We start from the raw sequence: 19,284 nt of genomic DNA, 5'->3' as shown, positions 1-19,284 counted from the left end.
TCTCCCAGACCCCTTATCAGAGCCCAACCCACCCCTTCAAATTCTTCTTCCTTCATGACCTGCTGCCAACCAGCTCTGCCCACTCCCCTCCTCCCCCGCCCCCTCCCCCTCCCTTTCAGGAAGAGCTGAGTTTTCATCTCTTGATAACGTCTTGAAAAGACTAGAGACTGAGTCTCCCTCTTCCACAATAACCATCAGATAGATCCAATTCAGGCAGACAACACAGAAATTACACTACATGGACAGAGTCATTCACCAGTTATATTTGAAATCTAAGCTCTTTGAGCTATACACGTGCACAAATGATTCAGTTGGTGGGAATCTTCCCCTCCCCCTCCACAGTTAAACTTTTCAAACAAAATAGTGCTGAATAGGCTTGCATCCTGTGGGTCAGGGGGATACTGAGGCAATTCTGACTTTCACAATGCTTGGAGGGGAATCTTGTCTGTTTCCTCCCCATCTCCTGGGATATGTACCTCTCTCCACCTCCCCAAACCCAATCTCATGAGAGAATTACTTGATCTGAGATAGATTAACATCGACATTTTGCAATAAGTGTGGCCAAGACTAACCACCTGGGTCATACACTCCACTGAGTTTTTATTTTTTGATGACACACAATTGTCATTTCAATTTTGACTAAATTTGGTTGGAAATGTCTGATGGAACTGTTTTGAAACACTGAAAAGTCATTTCCAAATAGTTTCTCTCATCCAGATTTCTCTAGAATCTGCCTTTTTCTGAAAATTCTGAGTTGTTTAAAAAGTCAAAGAATCCACAAATGATTGAGTCAGCACAAAAATGGCTGAAGCCTGTAGTTCTCAGCTTGGTTCACTAGAGGGCAGCATTCTCCACTATTAGGTCTAATCTTGTCTGTCCATGAAAACCCAAAAACCTCCACAGCAAAGGAAAGTCAAAGCGTTTGCTTATTATATACTCCTCAGATTTTATTTGTCAAAGGAGCCTTCGTTTTTCTTATGGAAACTCAGGATTTTACGAGCAGCGCTGTCCTCAGTTTCATCTGTACTGTGTCCAGTACTATATTGCTATATTCACAGTAAAACGGACTTTTATTTCTGAGTATTCAGTCTCATGTTTTCAGTTTCTGATGAAACTAGCATACACCTTAATCAAAAACCACAACAATCCTTCCATCAGGTGGCTGTGTTACTGTTCTCGTGTGTTTTTCTGAGGCTTGGGTAGTGACAGTATTTCCCCACTCCGTTGTAATTGACATTTGCATCTAAAGAAAGTCACTGAACGTACAGGAGTAGATGAGGCCTGGCACATTGAGCAGAAGGTAATGGTTCTATAGGTGTATCTTCTGTAATGCACTTTGGGCTAGAGAAATAGAAAAATCACATGTAACAAAAACAAATACGTTTTTGAGCAATATGAGCATTGCACGAGTTGGACTTGCACACACATTTATGGATCCATCTTTCCCTTTGAACATGCTCAGCAGCTGCTATGTTGATTTAGCTGCATTCCAACTGCCTGCAGCTGACACTTGCTTCTTCACTTTATTTAAAAACAACTGGTCTTGATAGCAAAGATGTTGGCTAACTGTTTATATATTGGCAAGAGAAGTTTTGTGCCCTTTCAAAATTCAGCATTATACATAATAGAGTGTAATATTATCAGATTACCTGTATTAATATATGAATGCATTCATAAGCAATGCACATATGTTTTAAAGCAGCTAATGGCTGAAGAATCACTAAATAAAAAACATCCAGATTTTTAAAAGCACAGCTGAAACATTTGTACAAATATACAAAGAGAAGGAAAAAAAACAAACAAACAATCGTTCAGACACCATGAGACTTTTGTAATAAATAGGTTTGTCTGAAATCGGTCTCTATCACCCTGGACAAGCCTCCCCAAGGAGGTTGGGAAAGATTGACAAGGGAATCATGTTTAAAATCTACTGAGGGTTATCTTTGGGGCCAAGCTCAGTTTTTCCTCCAGAAATTTTCACAGAGCTATGAAGTCTTTGACTCCAAAGAGTGACAATTACCCAGACTTGTTAAGCTGGAGGATGCTGATAATTTTGCTAACCTAGATAGGACATGACTGGATGCTGACAATCGGTGACTTATAGTATATCTTCAAATCACAAAAATAAATGCTGGTGATCATGCATGTCCTGGGAATGTTGGGATGCAGAGGACTGGGGAGACCAGATAGGGAAATCTCATGCAATCAAAGTCAAGTTTACTTATGGTCCTACTTAAGTGGCCAGGAAGAAAAAACAACGCACACACATCAGAACTGGGACTGGAACGGTTCACAAACAACACAGGAGCTATTTGTCACTGATGTCTCCGGCTTGGATCCACATGAGAGCATGAAGGTATATAGGCTGTGCTGACCATTTAATAAGAAAATACTACTTTTTTTTTTTTTTTCCTAGGACCTCCTAAATAATGGATTATACTCGGTGGGTATGATATGATCAGGAAACTTATCACCTTTTCCTAGCCCTTTTGTCCGAGAGGCTTGATTACAACGAAGGAATTTCAAACAACCAAACACCCAGGGATTTAAAGGCAATTATTTTTTTTTTCCGACAAACAAACAACAGGGAGAGAAAAAAAAAAGCATGGTAAAGAGTAGACGGATATTCTCTTGGAGGCGGAGTGGTGAGCTCAGTTGGACACGGAGGGCGGCGGGCCGGGGCGTCGGGTCTGGATGATTTTTGGCTTCGGGGATGTCTTTGGATCCTCCTCCTCCTCGATGTCGCTGTCGCACACGTGCACGACGACGCTGGGGGTGGACTCCGTCCCTGCATGCAGCTCATACTTTTCCCCTGAAAAGCAAGTGGACCGGGGGTGAGAAGGCGGGGGGGAACTCTGAATGATTATTTGGTGAAGTCTGTTTAGGAAGCGAGGGGGCATTTTAACATGTCCCAAGAGATGCTGGGAGATGGTGTCGGAAAGCGGAATGGGATGGGTCTGTCTCCATCTCATGTGTACCTGCTGTCGCCTGGACGGCCCCGGGCAGGCCCCCTCACCTCTCTAGGCTTCAGCCTCCACCGCTGTAAACTTCAAAATGGTAGTAACAACAGTCTGAAGGGTTGGGGTGATGACTCAGTGGGCCCAGCTGTAAGTTACCCGTTTCTCTTCCATTTCCCAGCATGGCTGCTAACAGCTAACCTTGAACCCATCACTTGACTCCAGCATCTTTTGGAGAAGGTCCTCCAAGTTCTCCTCCTTCTGGACAATTTCCTAAGGTAAGAGCTGCCCCAGGATGAGTAAGGTAGGATCCCCACTCATCTTGGATCTGCCATGGTTACCGGGTAATGGGGTTATTAGATGATAGTCAAGGCCCCTCCCGTTCCAAGAGTCTATCAGTCTATTTTTGACTGGCTCCTCTTGTAATCACTTCACTAGTAGCCGACTGACCTCCTGTCTGTATCTGTTTCCTTTCAGGAAGTATCTGGTGAGCATCTCCCATGGTCTGACCCATTGCTCATTATAAGACAGTCAAAACCATTGGCGTCCTTCACACGAGCACAGAGCAGTGATGGCACATGGAAACAAAGTGTCACAAAATGCAATGGTTAAGTGCTAGGGTGGCAATATAAGTCAAGGGTACCAAATTGCAAGGAGCAAGTAACTCTGAAAGGCTTCGCCATGGAGGTGACAGCTGACCTGGGTCTAAAGACAAGTAGAAGGCATCCAGGAGGGGACAGGCACAGAGGACCTTATCAATTTGCACCCTCTTAACTTCTCAGCTTAACTGCTGACACACTTTTCTGAATCTTCTTCTGACATCCTATCCTTTGTTTCCCATCCTCCTTCATGAATGGGAAATATCGAGAAGCAATCTCTCCCAGAGACCCACCTGGTCAGCGGCTCTCCAGATATCACTGGATCGAGTCATCATTTCTTAGACTGTAGGACAAAAGACTCTGCATCATCTCCCATCAGTTATGACAGCCACGTTTTTATACCCATCCAACCAGCTACTTTTATTTGCTATGCATGCATGCTAAGTCGCTTCATTTTTGTCCAACTCTTTGCTACCCCATGGACTGTAGCCCTCCAGGCTCATCTTTCCATGGGATTCTCCAAGCAAGAATACTGGAGTGGATTGCCATTCCCTTCTCCAGGGGATCATCCCAACCCAGGGATCGAACCCGCACCTCTTGCATCTCTTGCACTGGCAGACAGGTTCTTTACCACTAACACCACCTGGGAAGCCCTTTATTTGCTATAGTCTCACCTGGTTTCCAAAATCCCACCCTCCCTCTAGGATCAAAGCCAGACACTGCCCAATCCAGGTATCTGGCCTGTCAGCCTCGATCTGCAGTGGACAGTGCCCTTGTGGATGGCCAGAACCAGGCTAGCATTTCTGTGCTTCTGTGCACACCTTGGTGAGCATCAATGGTGCAAACAGCAAATGCTTACAAGGCATAGTTTTTAAGTTTTGTGCTGACATTAGGGAATGAGCAGCACTGATAATGCCACAAACATTAAGGTGATGCTGGGAACGATGTAAGTGTTCAGAGTCAGCTGCTGGATGGGTTGAACTGCATCCCACCCCTCCCAAGATGCTGCAGTCCTAGTCCCCAGTGTGTATGACTGCGACCTTCTTGGGAAATACCATCTTTGCTGATGATTAAGTTAAAATGAGGCGATGAGGGTGGGCCCTATTTCAAAATGACCGGTGTCCATATAAAACGGGGAAATTAGGATGCCTGCCTCATCCAAGGAGAACTCCACGTGAAGACCAGATTGTGTTGCCATCATCTGCGGATTGACCAGAAGCTACAGGAGAAGCCTGGACCAGATCCTTCTCCATCACCTTCAGAGGGAGCGTGGCCCTGTCGACACCTTGATCTCGGACTCCTAACCTCCAGGACCTGAGGCAACATACTGCTCTTGTGTAAGCCACTCAGTTTGTGGTCCAGTTATGGCAACCCTAGGAAATGAATACAGCCAGACCCTGCTAAGAGTGTTCCCTCTCTGGTAAGAGTCAGAGAAGTCGTAATTGGACTCCCCTGCCCACCAACATCCTAGATGAAGGTACTGGGTATTTCACAAAAATGACGTGTGACACTTCCAGCACTTCCCTGGAACTTGGCAAGCAGCAGAGGGGGCAAGAACTAATCCGAACCACAGAAATACAGCTCATAAAGACTCCATAGGTTAGAGTCAAGATTGGGTGAAACTGTAGGTAGAAAGAGTTGCATCAATGAGGTTGACATCTCTGATACGGTGAGATGACGGGGCCAGTTTAGATTCAGGAGAGCAGAGTGACAAAACCAGGGGACAGGAACAGAACTAGAAGGAGATACCTGTGTGGGTTACTCCTGTAACCACAAAGCCAGTGGGCTTTGCTTCCCCACTGGGGAAGAGGGATGGACAGTCTACTAACTTCCCTGTAATCGACTGTAAAGTTGCTATTCCACACATACACGTAGTTGTGCTCCACACACTGATGCAACTCACAGATCATTTCATTGTGTTTGCTCCATTCTCTTTTAACAGCTTGCCATTTTATCAAAACCCCACGGGAAAAGAATCACTGCAGATGTTGCTAAGGAGAGGAAGCTCAGTGCAGCTGGCTCCACCTGAGAGTTTCAGGAGAGGCTCTGGGTGACAGGCGGGCAGACCTGGGTGGTGGCTTCTTTGAACAGTGGTTTTCAAATACCTGACAGTTTACTGGGTTGTTTGCTGGAAATAGAGTCTACCAGCATGAGGATACAAACCTGCAGCTGGGATGCAGCGGCATCTACTTTGGTACCCAGCACCCTCAGGTGCTTCTCCATGTTTCAGCAGGTCAGTAGCCAGTCCTATACGGTTTGGTGTGACAGGAAGAGGGCTGCAGCCCTGGGAGGATGCTGGTGTGCAAGTAGCTTCCCCCTCCCTTCCTCCACTCTGCATCCTAATTTTTTTGTTGGAAAATGATAACAGTGAGGGGAGAAGGTAACAGAGCGCAGGATGCTGAGGATGTAGAAGGGAGAAGGCATCCCAGATCAGCTCTGCAGCCCCTCCCTGCCACCAGCACCCATTTATCTTTGGCGTCTCATCTTTGATTCTGGGAGAACAGCAAAATTCTGTGGACAGGGATGAAGGTCACCATTCCCAGGATTTCTACAATTTTATCTCACCCCCAACCAGGACACTTTGCAAATCTGAATGAGAGACACCTTTAGACAAGAGGCAGAGAAAGAAATAATTTCTGAGTAATCAGATGAGGTAGTTCTTGTTTTTCTGCACAGGATTTCTTCAATGCTCTCACGTTTAGAGAAGCAGTGCCTTTTATAGAGACACTAGTGGCTCCTGTGGTCTCATCGGCAATGGATGGATGGATACAAGGGTGGATACAAGGATGAAGTGGGTGACAGTCTCTCATCCTCTGATGAATAGATGACAAAAAATGATCTGCCACGGCAGATGGAGACCGGGGAACCGGGGGTGAGGTGGTGAGAGCCGGGACCCCGGCCAGGGGACTGACCAGATGCTCCCCCTTGCCTCGTCTGTTGGGAAGAAGCTAGCTTTCAGACCAAAAAAAAAAAAAAAAAAAAGTAGTAAAATATACATAATGAAGGTGTTGATGAAACCCTTTCTTTGCCCTGACTTGGATAAAGAACATTCTCTTAGAGACACCTCTAGTTGCAATGCATTTATCCATTCCCAAGGAGATGCTTGCCTCTTGGACCCAGTGTGCTAGGGCCACACTTGGGACGGGGATCAGGCACAAGCAGACACCCCGTGCAGGGTAACTTTCACGTCGAGTTAACAAAGTCAGATTGCTTGGTCGTAGAGCTGTTTCCCTGCTATGACCCCATTAACGCTGACATTTCTCTGTTCTATTTCTGGAAACTTTCTTACTATCAAAATCCAGCAAAGCCCAACAGCTGCTGAGAGTCCACAGAATAAAAAGACATAGCTTTGGTTTTGCTGGATTGAATTGTTCTGTTTTGGGCCTTTTTCTCCCTTTGGGCTTCAGCTAATTCTTCTACCACAAAAGCTGATGTCAGTGCTGTCACTCTATTTGGGGACCCCCTGGGTTCAGGAGGTGACAAGGGACCCATGGGGCGGCCAAGCAGACCAGTGTGTCTTTTCAAGGACAAGCCAAGGCTCGCCCTTCACATCCTTATCTCTTCCCGTCTGTATTCAAACTGTCCTTTCCCTTTGGGAGGAAAGGAAGCCAGGGCCAGAAGCTCACAGAAAAGGCATGGATCAGAGTTTTCTACCTTCTGCCTCTGAGAAATTCACACTCTGTGAATTTCCAGCAAGCACATGCAAAATCCTCTGGCACATGGTCATACGTTAAATTCTCATGCAGGTCTTCAGAACTGTTGAGGGCTTGGGCATCGCTGAAAACAAACATAGCTAAGTTTTAACTTTTCGGCTAAGCTGAAAACTACTGGAATAGGGCAGGTATTTGTCCTATTTTCTCTGTGCTCTTGATGCCAGGACACAGGAGGCGTCACAGACACATGCCATCTGCCCAAAACACAGCAGCAGCTCCTCACTGAGCCCTTCGTGAACGCCAGACCACAGCTCCAAGGGCTTCACACAAATTGGGGATTTAATTACAACAGCTCTGTAACGGGGGTTTCATCAAGTCTTGATGATATGGGAGGGAGGACACTGAGATCACGCAGGTCATGAATGGCAAAGTCAGGTTCAAGGTCAGGTCTGCCTGACTTCAAGGAAGGTGCTCATAACTCCTCTCCAGTTCTGCCTCTCACGATTCTACTGTTTTCAAATTCTGCAAGAAACTACTGAAACAGAGCCTAGTCTTAATATTCTTTCATGGCAGCTCATGTTTTTAGTGAATATTTGTTCTCTAGCTAAAGTGGACTACTTATTCCTTCTGCATCTTGTCTCTTTTGTTTTCGGCCAGTTGCTAGTTACTCTAGGTAGGGCTTCCTTGCCAGTGAGTCTTCTTTGAAGACAAAGCTTAATACATTATAAAAATAAAAGGGCTATAAATTATAGACTGAGCTAATTTTCATGTCTTATGGTAACTTTGGGATTCCCAGGTGGTACAGTGGTAAAGAATCTGCCTGTCAATGCAGGAGATGCAAGAGATGTGGGTTTGATCCTTGAGTCAGGAAGATCCCCTGGATTGGAAATGGATTGGAAATGGCAATCCACTTCAGTATTCTTCCCTGGAAAACCCCTGGACAGAGGAGACTGGTGGGCTACAGTCTACGGGGGCGCAAAGAGTCGAACAGGCTAAAGAGACGCTGCAAGCTCCCACCCCTTAATATTTTTTTTTATTGTAATTTTTTTTTCAAGAGGAAGCAGCAGGCACAGTCCCATCCTGACCTATGGGGATAAGTAAAATGGAATTTTCACAGGCTGCCTGTTGAGGGGTTGGACACAGAGATTGAGGGAAGGGTACGGCATGATTTGAAATGTGTTTGAAACGGTTCACATTTGGATTGCCCTTCCTTTGAAGTGTTAGGTTGGGACTTGATAGCATGTGGCAGTGAGGGGAGGCCCGCAAGCCCTGGATTATCCCTCCCTGGTCAACTGTGGAGGTGGAGGTGCTTGGCCCCGGTCCACCTGAGACAGGCCTGGGACCCGGGCCCGTTGGCTGCAGGACTGCCATGCCTGCACCTGGACACACCTCTCTCCTCCAGCTACAGAATACAAAGAAAGTGTAGGGACTAAAAATAACTGCATGTATGCCCCTAACTGCATACATGCAGTTATTTTTAGTCCCAAATTTACAATAAAAAAAAATATTAGGGGGTGGGGGCTTGCAGCGTCTCTTCAGCCTGACCAAGGCTGGAGTGATTTTACTCCTGGAATTTTCTGTTTTCTTCTTAATCGGATATGAAGGGCTCTTAATCCAGGCTGCAGAGTGGCACCAAGCACCCAGCACAACCTGGCTCCATGTCCAGGGGTCCCACAGCAAATGCTCTCGGCACTCCCCTTGATAAGCTGTCATCCATTCTTAAAATTCAGTCTAGACGAACAACTGGCACCTGCTTCTTCCCTGTTTGCTTCACAACTGGCTGAGGGTTAGATAAGAAATAAGGGAGACGAATAATGCCAGCTTCGTTTCCGATGAAAGGCTAAAGCTGAGAAGGTGGCTGAGCTGAGTGACAGTCACAGAGGGCTCCTTAATAGTGAAACCCAGGGGATTCTCTGGCGATCTGGTGGTTAGGAATGGCTACCCAGTTCAGTAGTCTGGAGAATTCCATGGACAGAAGAGCCTGGCAGGCTATAGTCCATGGGGTCGCAAAGAGCCGGATATGACTGAGCGACTTTCACTGATAAATACTACCATAGTGCAACTAGCATGCTTCTCAATCAAATATGCCACATTCTCAATAATGTCTGAAATGTGGTGGGGATTTCTTTTCTTTTTTGACTGTTATAGGGACTGGGTAGAGTGTGGATACTGGCATTTAATAGGTGAGGCCCAAAGATGCCAAATGTTCTCAATGTGTAGGATTGTCTGTTCCAAAATATCACATTGAGAAACACTGAGCTAGGAGCTTAACATAGGCACTTAGTTTCAGTAGACTAAGATACGGCTTGAAAATCAAGTGACAGTAAGCAGGTAACACATACTAAGCATTTACTATGTCCAGGGCTGGATATGTAGATGCACATGGATTATCTCATTTGATGTTTGCAACAATCTGATGTTACAGTTGGGGAAGCCAAGACACAGAGAGGTTAAGAAAGTTGCTCAAAGTCACACAGCTAATAAAAGGTGGAGGCGGGATTCAAACTCACATCCTGAGGTTTAACTATCATCCTAAAGCATGGAAAATGCCTCTTTTCATGTTGGAGCTTGACTGACAGCTACATATTACATCTTGTCTTTTTTTGGCTGTGCCATGAGGCATGCAGGATCTTAGTTCCCCAACCGAGGAAGAAACTCGCACCCCCTGCAGTGGAAGTTCAGACTCTTAACCACTGGCCCGCTAGGGAAGTTTTGACAAAATCAAAGAGGACATGACCCAGGGCAGAGGGGTTTACTGAAACTTTAAAAAATCACAGCTATGGGAATTCCCTGGTGATCTAGTGGTGAGAATTCACCCTTTTCACTGCCGTGGCCCAGGTTCTAACCCTGGTCGGGGAACTGAGATTCGACAGCCATGGGATGTGGCCAAAACAAAATCAAATCAATTCACAGCTATTTGCTAGTCATCTATTCACGACATCAGTCTGAGAGTGGAGAAAGAAACACTTTTCTAAAAGGAAGTGGGAAGAGGGATTTTGGATTTTAAAAAAAAATAATCTAGGGAGGAAGAAATATCAGAGAGAGAAGTCCTTTGCGAAATTTTTCTCGGATTCCTTTCTGGTTCCATGGGCTCATGTTTAAAGTTTGGGAGAAAACTGCTGGAGGTAGCCTCAAGGTCAGGACTAATCACTGGAGCGCAATTTGATCTCTTTCCTTTGCGCAGCTTCAGTCAAAGAATGCCCTCTCAGCCTAGGAGGCAGAGGGGATAAAGCAAAGCATAGACCAACTCCAATATTTCACTGGCAGTTTCGAGAACAAATGCATGTGAATAACCACCACCACCACTAAGGACACGCAACTCGTTCTTACTGCCCGTGAGACTCTGTTTCAAGTGTTGTACATACCTTAATTCATGCATAGGCAGAGGAAACCAGAATCTCTGAGGATGTCCTGCTAAACAATACTGCTCAGAGAAGAATGACCATGGCATCCAGCATGAGTTCGATAGTGTCTACGTATCAGGCACTGGGCTACATCCTTTACAAGTACTACTTATTCCATCTGCATGATGTGCTTGCAATTTGTCAAATTATCACCATTTATCAAAAAAAGGAGAGGTGCAGAGGGGAAGCAAATTGCTCCAGGTCCCCACATAAGTGGTGGAGGTAGGACTCCAATGGGGGTCCCCTGAGTGTCAGAGCATGACATCACCTGCGAAGTTGAGCGATGAGTTCAGAAGGGCATAGAAGAGAAATCAGGGCTGCACTTCCCTGCCTCAATGGGTCTGGAATAAGCGCATGTTAGGAAAAGATTACTGACATGAGAGATCTGAGGTCTTTTTCCTTACCCACCCCTATCCTCAGGCCTGCCCCTTCTCAAGGTAGGAGAACAGAAGTGGTCTTTGGTAAGATGGAGGAGGGGTGAAGGGAGAGAGAGGGAGAGGGAAGTGAGGGGAGAGAGGGAGAACGATTCTATGGTTTTGTTCTCAGAGGTGCTCCATTTCAGTAAAAGAAAGTTTGCCTCACACTAAAACGGCTATCATCAAAAGGTCTTGCAAATAACAAATGTTGGTGAAGATGTGAGGAAAAGGGAACCTGTGTTCATTATTGGTGCATCCGCTATGGAAAACAGTATGGAGGTTCCTTAAAAAACTAAAAATAGGACTACCCTAAGATCCAGCAATTCCACTCCTGGATATTTATCGATAAAAAATAAAAACACTAGTTTAAAAAGATACATGAACCCCAGTGTGCACACAGCATTATTTACAGTAGACAAGATATGGAAGCAACCCAAATGCCCATCAACAGATAAAAAAGATGCAGCTGCGATATACATACATATATATATATATGAATATTACTCAGCCATAAAATAGAACAATTCTGCTATTTAGAGCAATGGCAGACAGAATTTTATGCTTAGTAAAATGTCAAAGACAAATACTATATGATATCATTTATATGTTGAATCTTAAAGAAAAAACGAATGTGTAAAGCAATGTATACATTTACAATATATAGCAAAACAAAAACTGACTCACAGATACTGAGAACAAACCAGTGGTTTCCAGTGGGGAGAAGGAAGAGGGTGCAATATAGGGGTAGGGGATTAAGAGGTGCAAACTACATGCATAAAATATATAAGAAATCAGGATATACTGAGGGCTTGCAGGTGGTGCTAGTGGTAGAGAACCAGCCTGCCAAGAGATGCAGGTTCGATCCCTGGGTTGGGAGGATCCCCTGTAGGAGGGAATGGCAACCTACTCCAGTTTTCTTGCCTGAAGAATCCCATGGACAGAGGAGCCTGGCAGGCTACTGTCTATAGGGATACACAGAGTTGGAGACGACTGAAGCAATTAGCGTGCATACGAGGATATATTGAACAGCACAGGTAATTATAGCCATTATTTTGTAATAACTTTTAATGGAGTGTAATCTATAAAAACACTGAATCATGACACTATTCTCCTGAAATTAATACTGGAAATCAACTGTCTTTCAGTTAAAAAAAAAAGGAAAGTTTGCTTATCTTCTTTGGGTTTTCCTCTAAGACTGGATTAAGGGGCCATTTATCTTCATTCCCTCCTGAGTCATTTAGGACCTGGAGGCACTTCATGTGGACAACAGACAGAGGCCCTGAATCAGTGGTTGGGACAAAGGTGTGGAACCCTGGAGAGAGGTGAGGGACAGAGGGAGCCACAGTGGGAGGTGGGAAGGTAAAGAGAAACCCGGGAGTCTGTGAGGTGGGGCTTGGGTTCTAGGGATGAGAGCAAAGTGCAGACGTGGGGAAGAGAAGAGTGTGCTTGGCCATAGAATCAGGAGTTCCCTGGCCTGGGAGTGATCACCTTGTTCCTCCTTTCCCAGGATTAGGGGTCTGGCTATGGGAATAGCTATGGATGTGCACCCACTTTCAAGTCTTGGTTCTATGTCTTTTCTGTTTTTCTACAATGTGCACGTTTTACCTGTGAAATAAGGAAGCACTTCATATTGCTACCCAGTAATGACTGAGGATAATTGTGGAATATAGACTTAGAAGATAAGCCCTTTTAACATATTTTTCCCCCCAGGGAAAATTCTTCCAAAGGAGGCGGAAAATTAGGAGTACACGTCCCTGGCTCACAAATGTGCATCCCTCCCATGGGGGGTGACGTGCGGAGACTGTACTAAACGGAGCCCAGGGACTGGCTGTTTTATTTGCTTTCCACGTCTGTGATCAGAATATAGGAATTGTTGAACAAGAACTGGGGCTTACATAATGGTCATGCTACTGGCACCCCAAATATAGGTATTCATCTATATTTTAAAAATGGAATTTTTCACTACCTCAGAATCAATGAGCCTGGAATAGAAAATGTTTCTTCCTTATAAGTGCCATGAATTAATGACATTTATTTTTCCCTTTGGGGAGAAACAATGTACACACAGAAGCAAACCAGCAAAATTGCTTTACCATGGCATGTTTTGATGGACAAGAATTTGGAAAAAAAATCTAAATATAGCCAGTGTACTTGAAACTCGAGCACGATTTTAAGCCCTCCTCTGCAGTTAACTAAAATTGATCTCTCTAACAAGAGCTAAAAATAGCAGGAGGAAAAAAGGGACCAGACAATGACTTTTCATATCTCTCCCTGCAGGCATTTCCACTGACAATGAACTTGACCTTCCAGAGCCATCCTAGAGAGCAGAACAGGCTGGCATTTTATATCCCACCTCTGACTGACCACCCATCTAGTGCCAGGGACATCTCTATTTGCCATTTTGCTGATGAGTGCAGATAAGCTGTTTTGCTGGGCTGGGTTTTGTTTGACCCATTTTGTTTCACGTTCAAAAAGAACAGAGGACTATACTTGCTCTGGAGTCAGGAACAATAGGCATTATAAAATAAACAACAGAAAATACCCCATTCATTCTCCACCAGAACAAAGCTCATCTTGTTTTGTCCAGGGCATTGATAAATGATGTTCTGTCTGCTGTGCTGTGCTTAGGTGCTTAGTTGTGTCTGACCCTTTGCGACCCCATGGACCTACCAGGCTCCTCTGTCCAGGAAAGAATACTGGAATGGATAGCCATTTCCTTCTCCAGGCTGTCTTCCTGACCCAGGGATTGAAACTTGGTCACCTGCATTGCAGGTGGATTCTTTACCATTTGAGCCACCAGGGAAACTCTGGGCTTCTGTAAATTCACCAGGGACATTAATATAAATTTTAATTTATATATATATATATATAATTTATATTAATTTATATATACATATTCTGTTTCAGAATCTTTTCCATTTTAGGTTATTACAAGATACTGATTATAGTCCCCTGTGCTTTAAGTAGGTCATTGTTGTTTATCTATTTTATACATAGTATTGTGTATCTGTTACATACACATACTCTGCTTATTTAACTTATATGCAGAGCCCATCATTCGAAATGCCAGGCTGGATGAAGCATATGCTGGAATCAAGACTGCCGGGAGAAATATCAATAACCTCAGATATGCAGATGACACCACCCTTATGACAGAAATCGAAGAAGAACTAAAGAGCCTTTTGATGAAAGTGAAAGTGGAGAGTGAAAAAGTTGGCTTAAAACTCAACATTCAGAAAACTAAGATCATGGCATCTGGTCCCATCACTTCATGGCAAATAGATAGGGAAAAATGGAAACAGCGAGAGACTTTATTTTCTTGGGCTCCAAAATCACTGCAGATGGTGACTGCACCATGATATCAAAAGATGCTTGTTCCTTGGAAAAAAAGTTATGAGCAACCTAGACAGCATATTAAAAAACAGAGACATTACTTTGCCAACAAAGGTCCGTTTAGTTAAAGTTATGGTTTTTCCAGTAGTCACGTGTGGATGTGAAAGGCTATAAAGAAAGCTGAGCACCAAAGAATTGATGCTTTTGAACTGTGGTGCTGGAGAAGACTCTTCAGAGTCCCAGAGACTGCAAGATCAAACCAGTCAATCTTAAAGGAAACCAGTCCTGAATATTCATTGGAAGGACTGATGCTGAAGCTGAAACTCTAATACTTTGGTCACCTGATGAGAAGAACTGACTCATGGGAAAAGACCCTGATGCTGGGAAAGATTGAAGGCAGGAGAAGAAGGGGATGAGATGGTTGTATGGCATCATCAGTTGAATGGACATGAGTTTGAGCAAGCTTCGGGAGTTGGTGATGGACAGGGAAGCCTGGCGTGCTGCAGTCCATGGGGTTGCAACAAGTCGGACACAACTGAGCAACTGAACTGAGTGTTAATCCCAAACTCCTAATTTATCCCTCCTCCAATCTTCCACTTTTGGTAACCATAAGTTTGTTTTCAATGTCTGTGAGTCTGTTTCTCTTTTGTAATTTTATTTGTGTCATTTTTTTAGATTTCATGTATAAGTGACATCATATAATATTTGTCTTTCTCTGTGTTACCACATTTAGTATGATAATCTCCAGGTCCATCCATGTAGCCATAAATGGCATTATTTCATTCTTTTTTATGGCTGAGTATATTCCATTGTATCTCTATACCATATCTTTTTCATTCATTCATCTGTTGACAGGCACTTAGATTGCTTCCGTTTCCTGGCTATTGTAAATAGTGCTGCTATGGACATTGGAGGCCTGTGTCTTTCTGAATTACAGTTTTTGTCTTTTCCAGATATATGCCTAGGGGTGGGATTGCTAGAACAGGCGGTAGTTCTATTTTTAGTTTTTTAAGGAACCTCCATACTGTTCTCCATAGTGGCTGCACCAATTTACGTTCTCACCAACACTGTTGGAGGATTCCCTTTTCTCCACACCTTCTCCAGCATTAACTAACTATTTGTAGACTTTTTGATGATGGCTATTCTGACTGGTGTGATACTCATCTTGCAATTTTGATCTGCATAGAAAGCTTTTTCTGTTTTATATAGACTTGTCCTTTAAAAAGAACAGAGGATGGTGAATCTGATCCACATGTCCTGCTTGACATTAGAGGAGAACATCAAACTCGCCTTAAAGAGCCAAGGCCCTGCATATGCTTTAGGAAGTGCCAATAAGCAGAGAAATGAATTCTAAAGAAACAAAATGTCTAAGTTGGCCTGTATTTTTTTTTAAATATCCTTTGGCAACAATCTGGAATTGCTTCTGGAGAAATAATTTTGTTCTTCAAAAGATCGCCCTGATGTTTCAAAAACTTTGCACTCCTTAAGGCAAGGGTGCTGGCTCCATTAATCCTTTCTATGTCTCACCAGGGGCAGAGGGACATATTTTAACTTACAAGCTGTGTAGCCTTTGGCAAATTACTTATCCATTCTACGCCTCATGTTCCCCAGCTGTATAAATGAGGAGAATTATAACACCTTCTCTTAGAGTCGCTGCGAATGTTAAATGAGATAATCTATTTAGTAAGGTGTTTAGAACAGTGCCTGACACACAGCAAGCCCCATATATCAGTTTTAGCCAGTTTCTGTTTACATTTTCCCCTTAATTTATCTATTTTACTTACTTTCTGTTCTGGATGAAAAACAGAACATATGGTCATGGAGACAGTGGTTAAAAATGTTTGAAACTGTGCCTCTCCTATTTTCCAGACTATGATCCTATTCTCACTAACACAAACAGAACAAAGAGATGCTTCCCCAGTGTTACGTGGCCCTGGGCTCACACCGAAATCCATTAAGGATTTCAAAGGAAACCCACAAACTTGGGTTTGATCATGGTCCTTTTGTGATCGCACTGTTCCCACCATGCTTGTTTCAAGAGCCTCTTTAGAAGCTCTGGGGAGCATGACTTGTCCCTCTCTGGAAGAGAGTCACCAGTGTTCCTTTCTTCAAGAACAAGGTGCCGTTTTGCCCCTTCCTGTCTGATGCAAGAACTGTGTCCTCCCTCTCCCATTTATCCTCCATGAAAGGGTCTAAATAACACGTTGTTGCCTTACATTGGCAGCTACACGTGTCAAAGCTTCCACAAGCCAGCTGGTTTGCCAAAGTGATCCTGGACCCGAGGGCCATATGACTCCAGACCTCTGCTCTGAGATGCTCTTTCTTTAGACTTTTCCTCAGCATCCTTATATTTCTGCATCCCTTCTCAGTCACTCAGCTGGACCAATTTAGCACCATTAGTCACTCCTCGGAAGGAAGCAAAACTCCATTCCTTTGATCATTTGAGTTGCTTTGCTCGCATTCTAATTTATGTCTCTACCCCTGGAACTAAGGTAGTCATCCTTAACATGGAATGACTTATAATTTGTTACTGAAATGATTCTGCCTAAGGATTAAAAATGAATTTTATGAAATCATTTTTTTTTCTAAATGGAAATGCTGAAAGTCCTCTTGGTGGAGAAAACACTAATTTAGTGCTGCCTGACTCAGTCTGGCTAAAGTCATAAAACAGCAACAGTTTGCCAGTGAAGAAATTATCTCTGGGGGGAGGGGAAGGGGCAGGTGGTGGTGCGTAATAGGTCTGATTCATTCATTCATTCAGTATTTTTAGAGCATCTACTATGTGCAAACTGCTATCAGGCACTGGGAATACCAAAATGAATAAAACATGCATTCTCCCCTCAAAAAAGCAGGGGAGACAGAAAGATGAACAATAGAAAATTACCAGAAGGGGAAGTGAGCATTTGTGGAAAGTGGCAGGGGACCAAAGCAGTTCCCGGCCATGGCACCTGGTTGGGGAGGGGGCAGAGCTGTGGGTCGGGGGACTCGGTGTGTGGTCCTGCTCTCATCACTGCAGCTGAAACAGCGGCCACAGGCCCAGGCTTCTACTAGAACCTGAGTGAGATTTTCAGTTCAGTTGTTGGATATAAATCGTTTATCTGTGTGGAGTGTAGAAGCCTTAAGGACACTGGGAGGGGACACGTGGATAATGAAATGAAAGAGAAACAACCTTAAACTGCGGACAAACAATGGAGGAAAAGATAAAGAGAAGACACCCAAACTGCAGCTGTTTTACGGGACATGACGTCAGTCAACTGTAAAGAGCAGGAGGCCCTCCATATTCATTCTTGCACACACTGCACATAGGCCTTCACACACTTATCAGGCTCTGGGTCAGCCTTTCTGGAAGTTATGATGGTGTTAGAGGTGACTGTCAATGCAGGTTTGGGCTACATGTTCTGCCCATCTCAGAGCAGAGACAGCCTAAAGCCCACCCAGGCAGCCAGGGTGGCCTCTATCCTTAACAGAGGCCACTGGATCTGGCCAAGTGGTGGTCAGAAGAGCCAGGGACATTTGTCTCTGCCTCCAACTAGCTGCGTCACTGTGGGCAAATGCACTCACCCCTCTACCGCTCAGTGGTCTGATCTGAAAAATGGGGATATTAACAGAGCCTATGTTTGCGTTGACTGCGCAGCAGGATACTTCAAAGCTCGTAGATTTACTTGGTGAAGTAAATTTACTCCAAGATTTACTTGGAGAAGGCTCTTCAGAGTCCCTTGGACTACAAGGAGATCAAACCAGTCAATCCTAAAGGAAATCAACCCCAAATATTCACTGGAAGGACTGATGCTGAAGCTGAAGCTCCAACACTTTGGCCACCTGGTGCGAAAAGCGGACTTGTTGGAAAAGACCTGATGCTGGGAAAGATTGAAGGCAGGAGGAGAAGGGGACGACAGAGGATGAGATGGTTGGATGGCATCATCAACTCAATGGACATGAGTTTGAGGAAATTCCAGGAGATAGTGAAGGACATGGAAGCCTTGCGTGCTGTAGTCTATGGGGTTGCAGAGGGTCAGACACGACTGAGCGACTAAACGACAACAAAAGGGAAGGTGACGGTCACAGGTTAAGCCATAAACTTAAGGCAAAGGGCATGCATTTTTAACACTATTGATAAATTACTCACAATTCTAAAAAGAAGCCCTCTTCTTTTCTGTCTCTTTAAGGTCACCTTCTTCCTACTTCCTTGCTCCTCTGTACCATGCCCTGTGAGCAGCCCTTCTGAGGCCTGATCCCACTGCCTCCACACCTGCCTCTGTCAGTCCCAGGCTACACCGGTCCCCCGGCGCTGGCCTCAGGCCGGGGACTCAGCTCCACGAGCCAGTGAGGTGGTCTGAGACTTGCCCTTATATTCCCCTTGCGTCATGTTCTGTGAACATTAGCTATAGATCAATTTTCTTTCTGGCTCTAGATTAAAAATGATTTGAAAAAAAAAATGATTTGAATTTACTGGATTACAGGCTCCAAGTGAGTGGACCTGAGGCCAGCTGGGACCTGAAAGTCTGCCGTAGCCTGGGCCTCCTTTATAGAGAGTGAACTAGGAAGAGTGCTGCTGTGGCGCCCTGGTCCTGTCACTGGCGTCCTTCCTGCTTCCCTCTCAGGGCCTCAGGCTCCTCTCCTGTGAAACGCAAGTTGGCAGTGACCCCCTAGGCCCTCTAAGCGTGCTCAGGTGCTCAGCCGTGTCCATCTCTTTGTCTCCCCATGGACTGTAGCCTGCCAGGCTCCTCTGGCCATGGGATTCTCCAGACAAGCACGCTGCAGTGAGTCGCCATTTCCTCCTCCAGGGGATCTTCCTGACCCAGGGATCGAACCTGCATCTCTTGAGTCTCCTGCATTGGCAGGCAGATTCTTTACCACTAGCGCTACCTGGGAACCCCTAGGCCCTCTAGCCAAGACCTCAGTGATTCTCTGTAGAGCTCTGT

General features: G+C 44.7%; 1 protein-coding gene across 2 annotated transcripts in view; it reads right to left on the bottom strand.

The window, feature by feature from the left end:
• Positions 1-241: 241 nt before the first annotated feature.
• The window catches only part of RCAN2 (regulator of calcineurin 2), a 273,404-nt gene continuing 254,361 nt past the window's right edge, over positions 242-19,284 (bottom strand). For both annotated transcript variants that reach the window (XM_070456346.1, XM_070456347.1), the window contains one exon: positions 242-2,812. In XM_070456346.1, coding sequence (XP_070312447.1) covers positions 2,652-2,812 — 161 coding nt within the window. In that variant the 3' untranslated portion in view covers positions 242-2,651. The remainder of the gene's footprint in view (positions 2,813-19,284) is intronic.

Source organism: Odocoileus virginianus, chromosome 27 (genome assembly GCF_023699985.2).
Source record: "Odocoileus virginianus isolate 20LAN1187 ecotype Illinois chromosome 27, Ovbor_1.2, whole genome shotgun sequence".
Classification (NCBI taxonomy): Eukaryota; Metazoa; Chordata; class Mammalia; order Artiodactyla; family Cervidae; genus Odocoileus; species Odocoileus virginianus.
The sequence above is the reverse complement of the archived record's forward strand: the minus strand, read 5'-3'. Positions and strand labels throughout refer to the sequence as shown.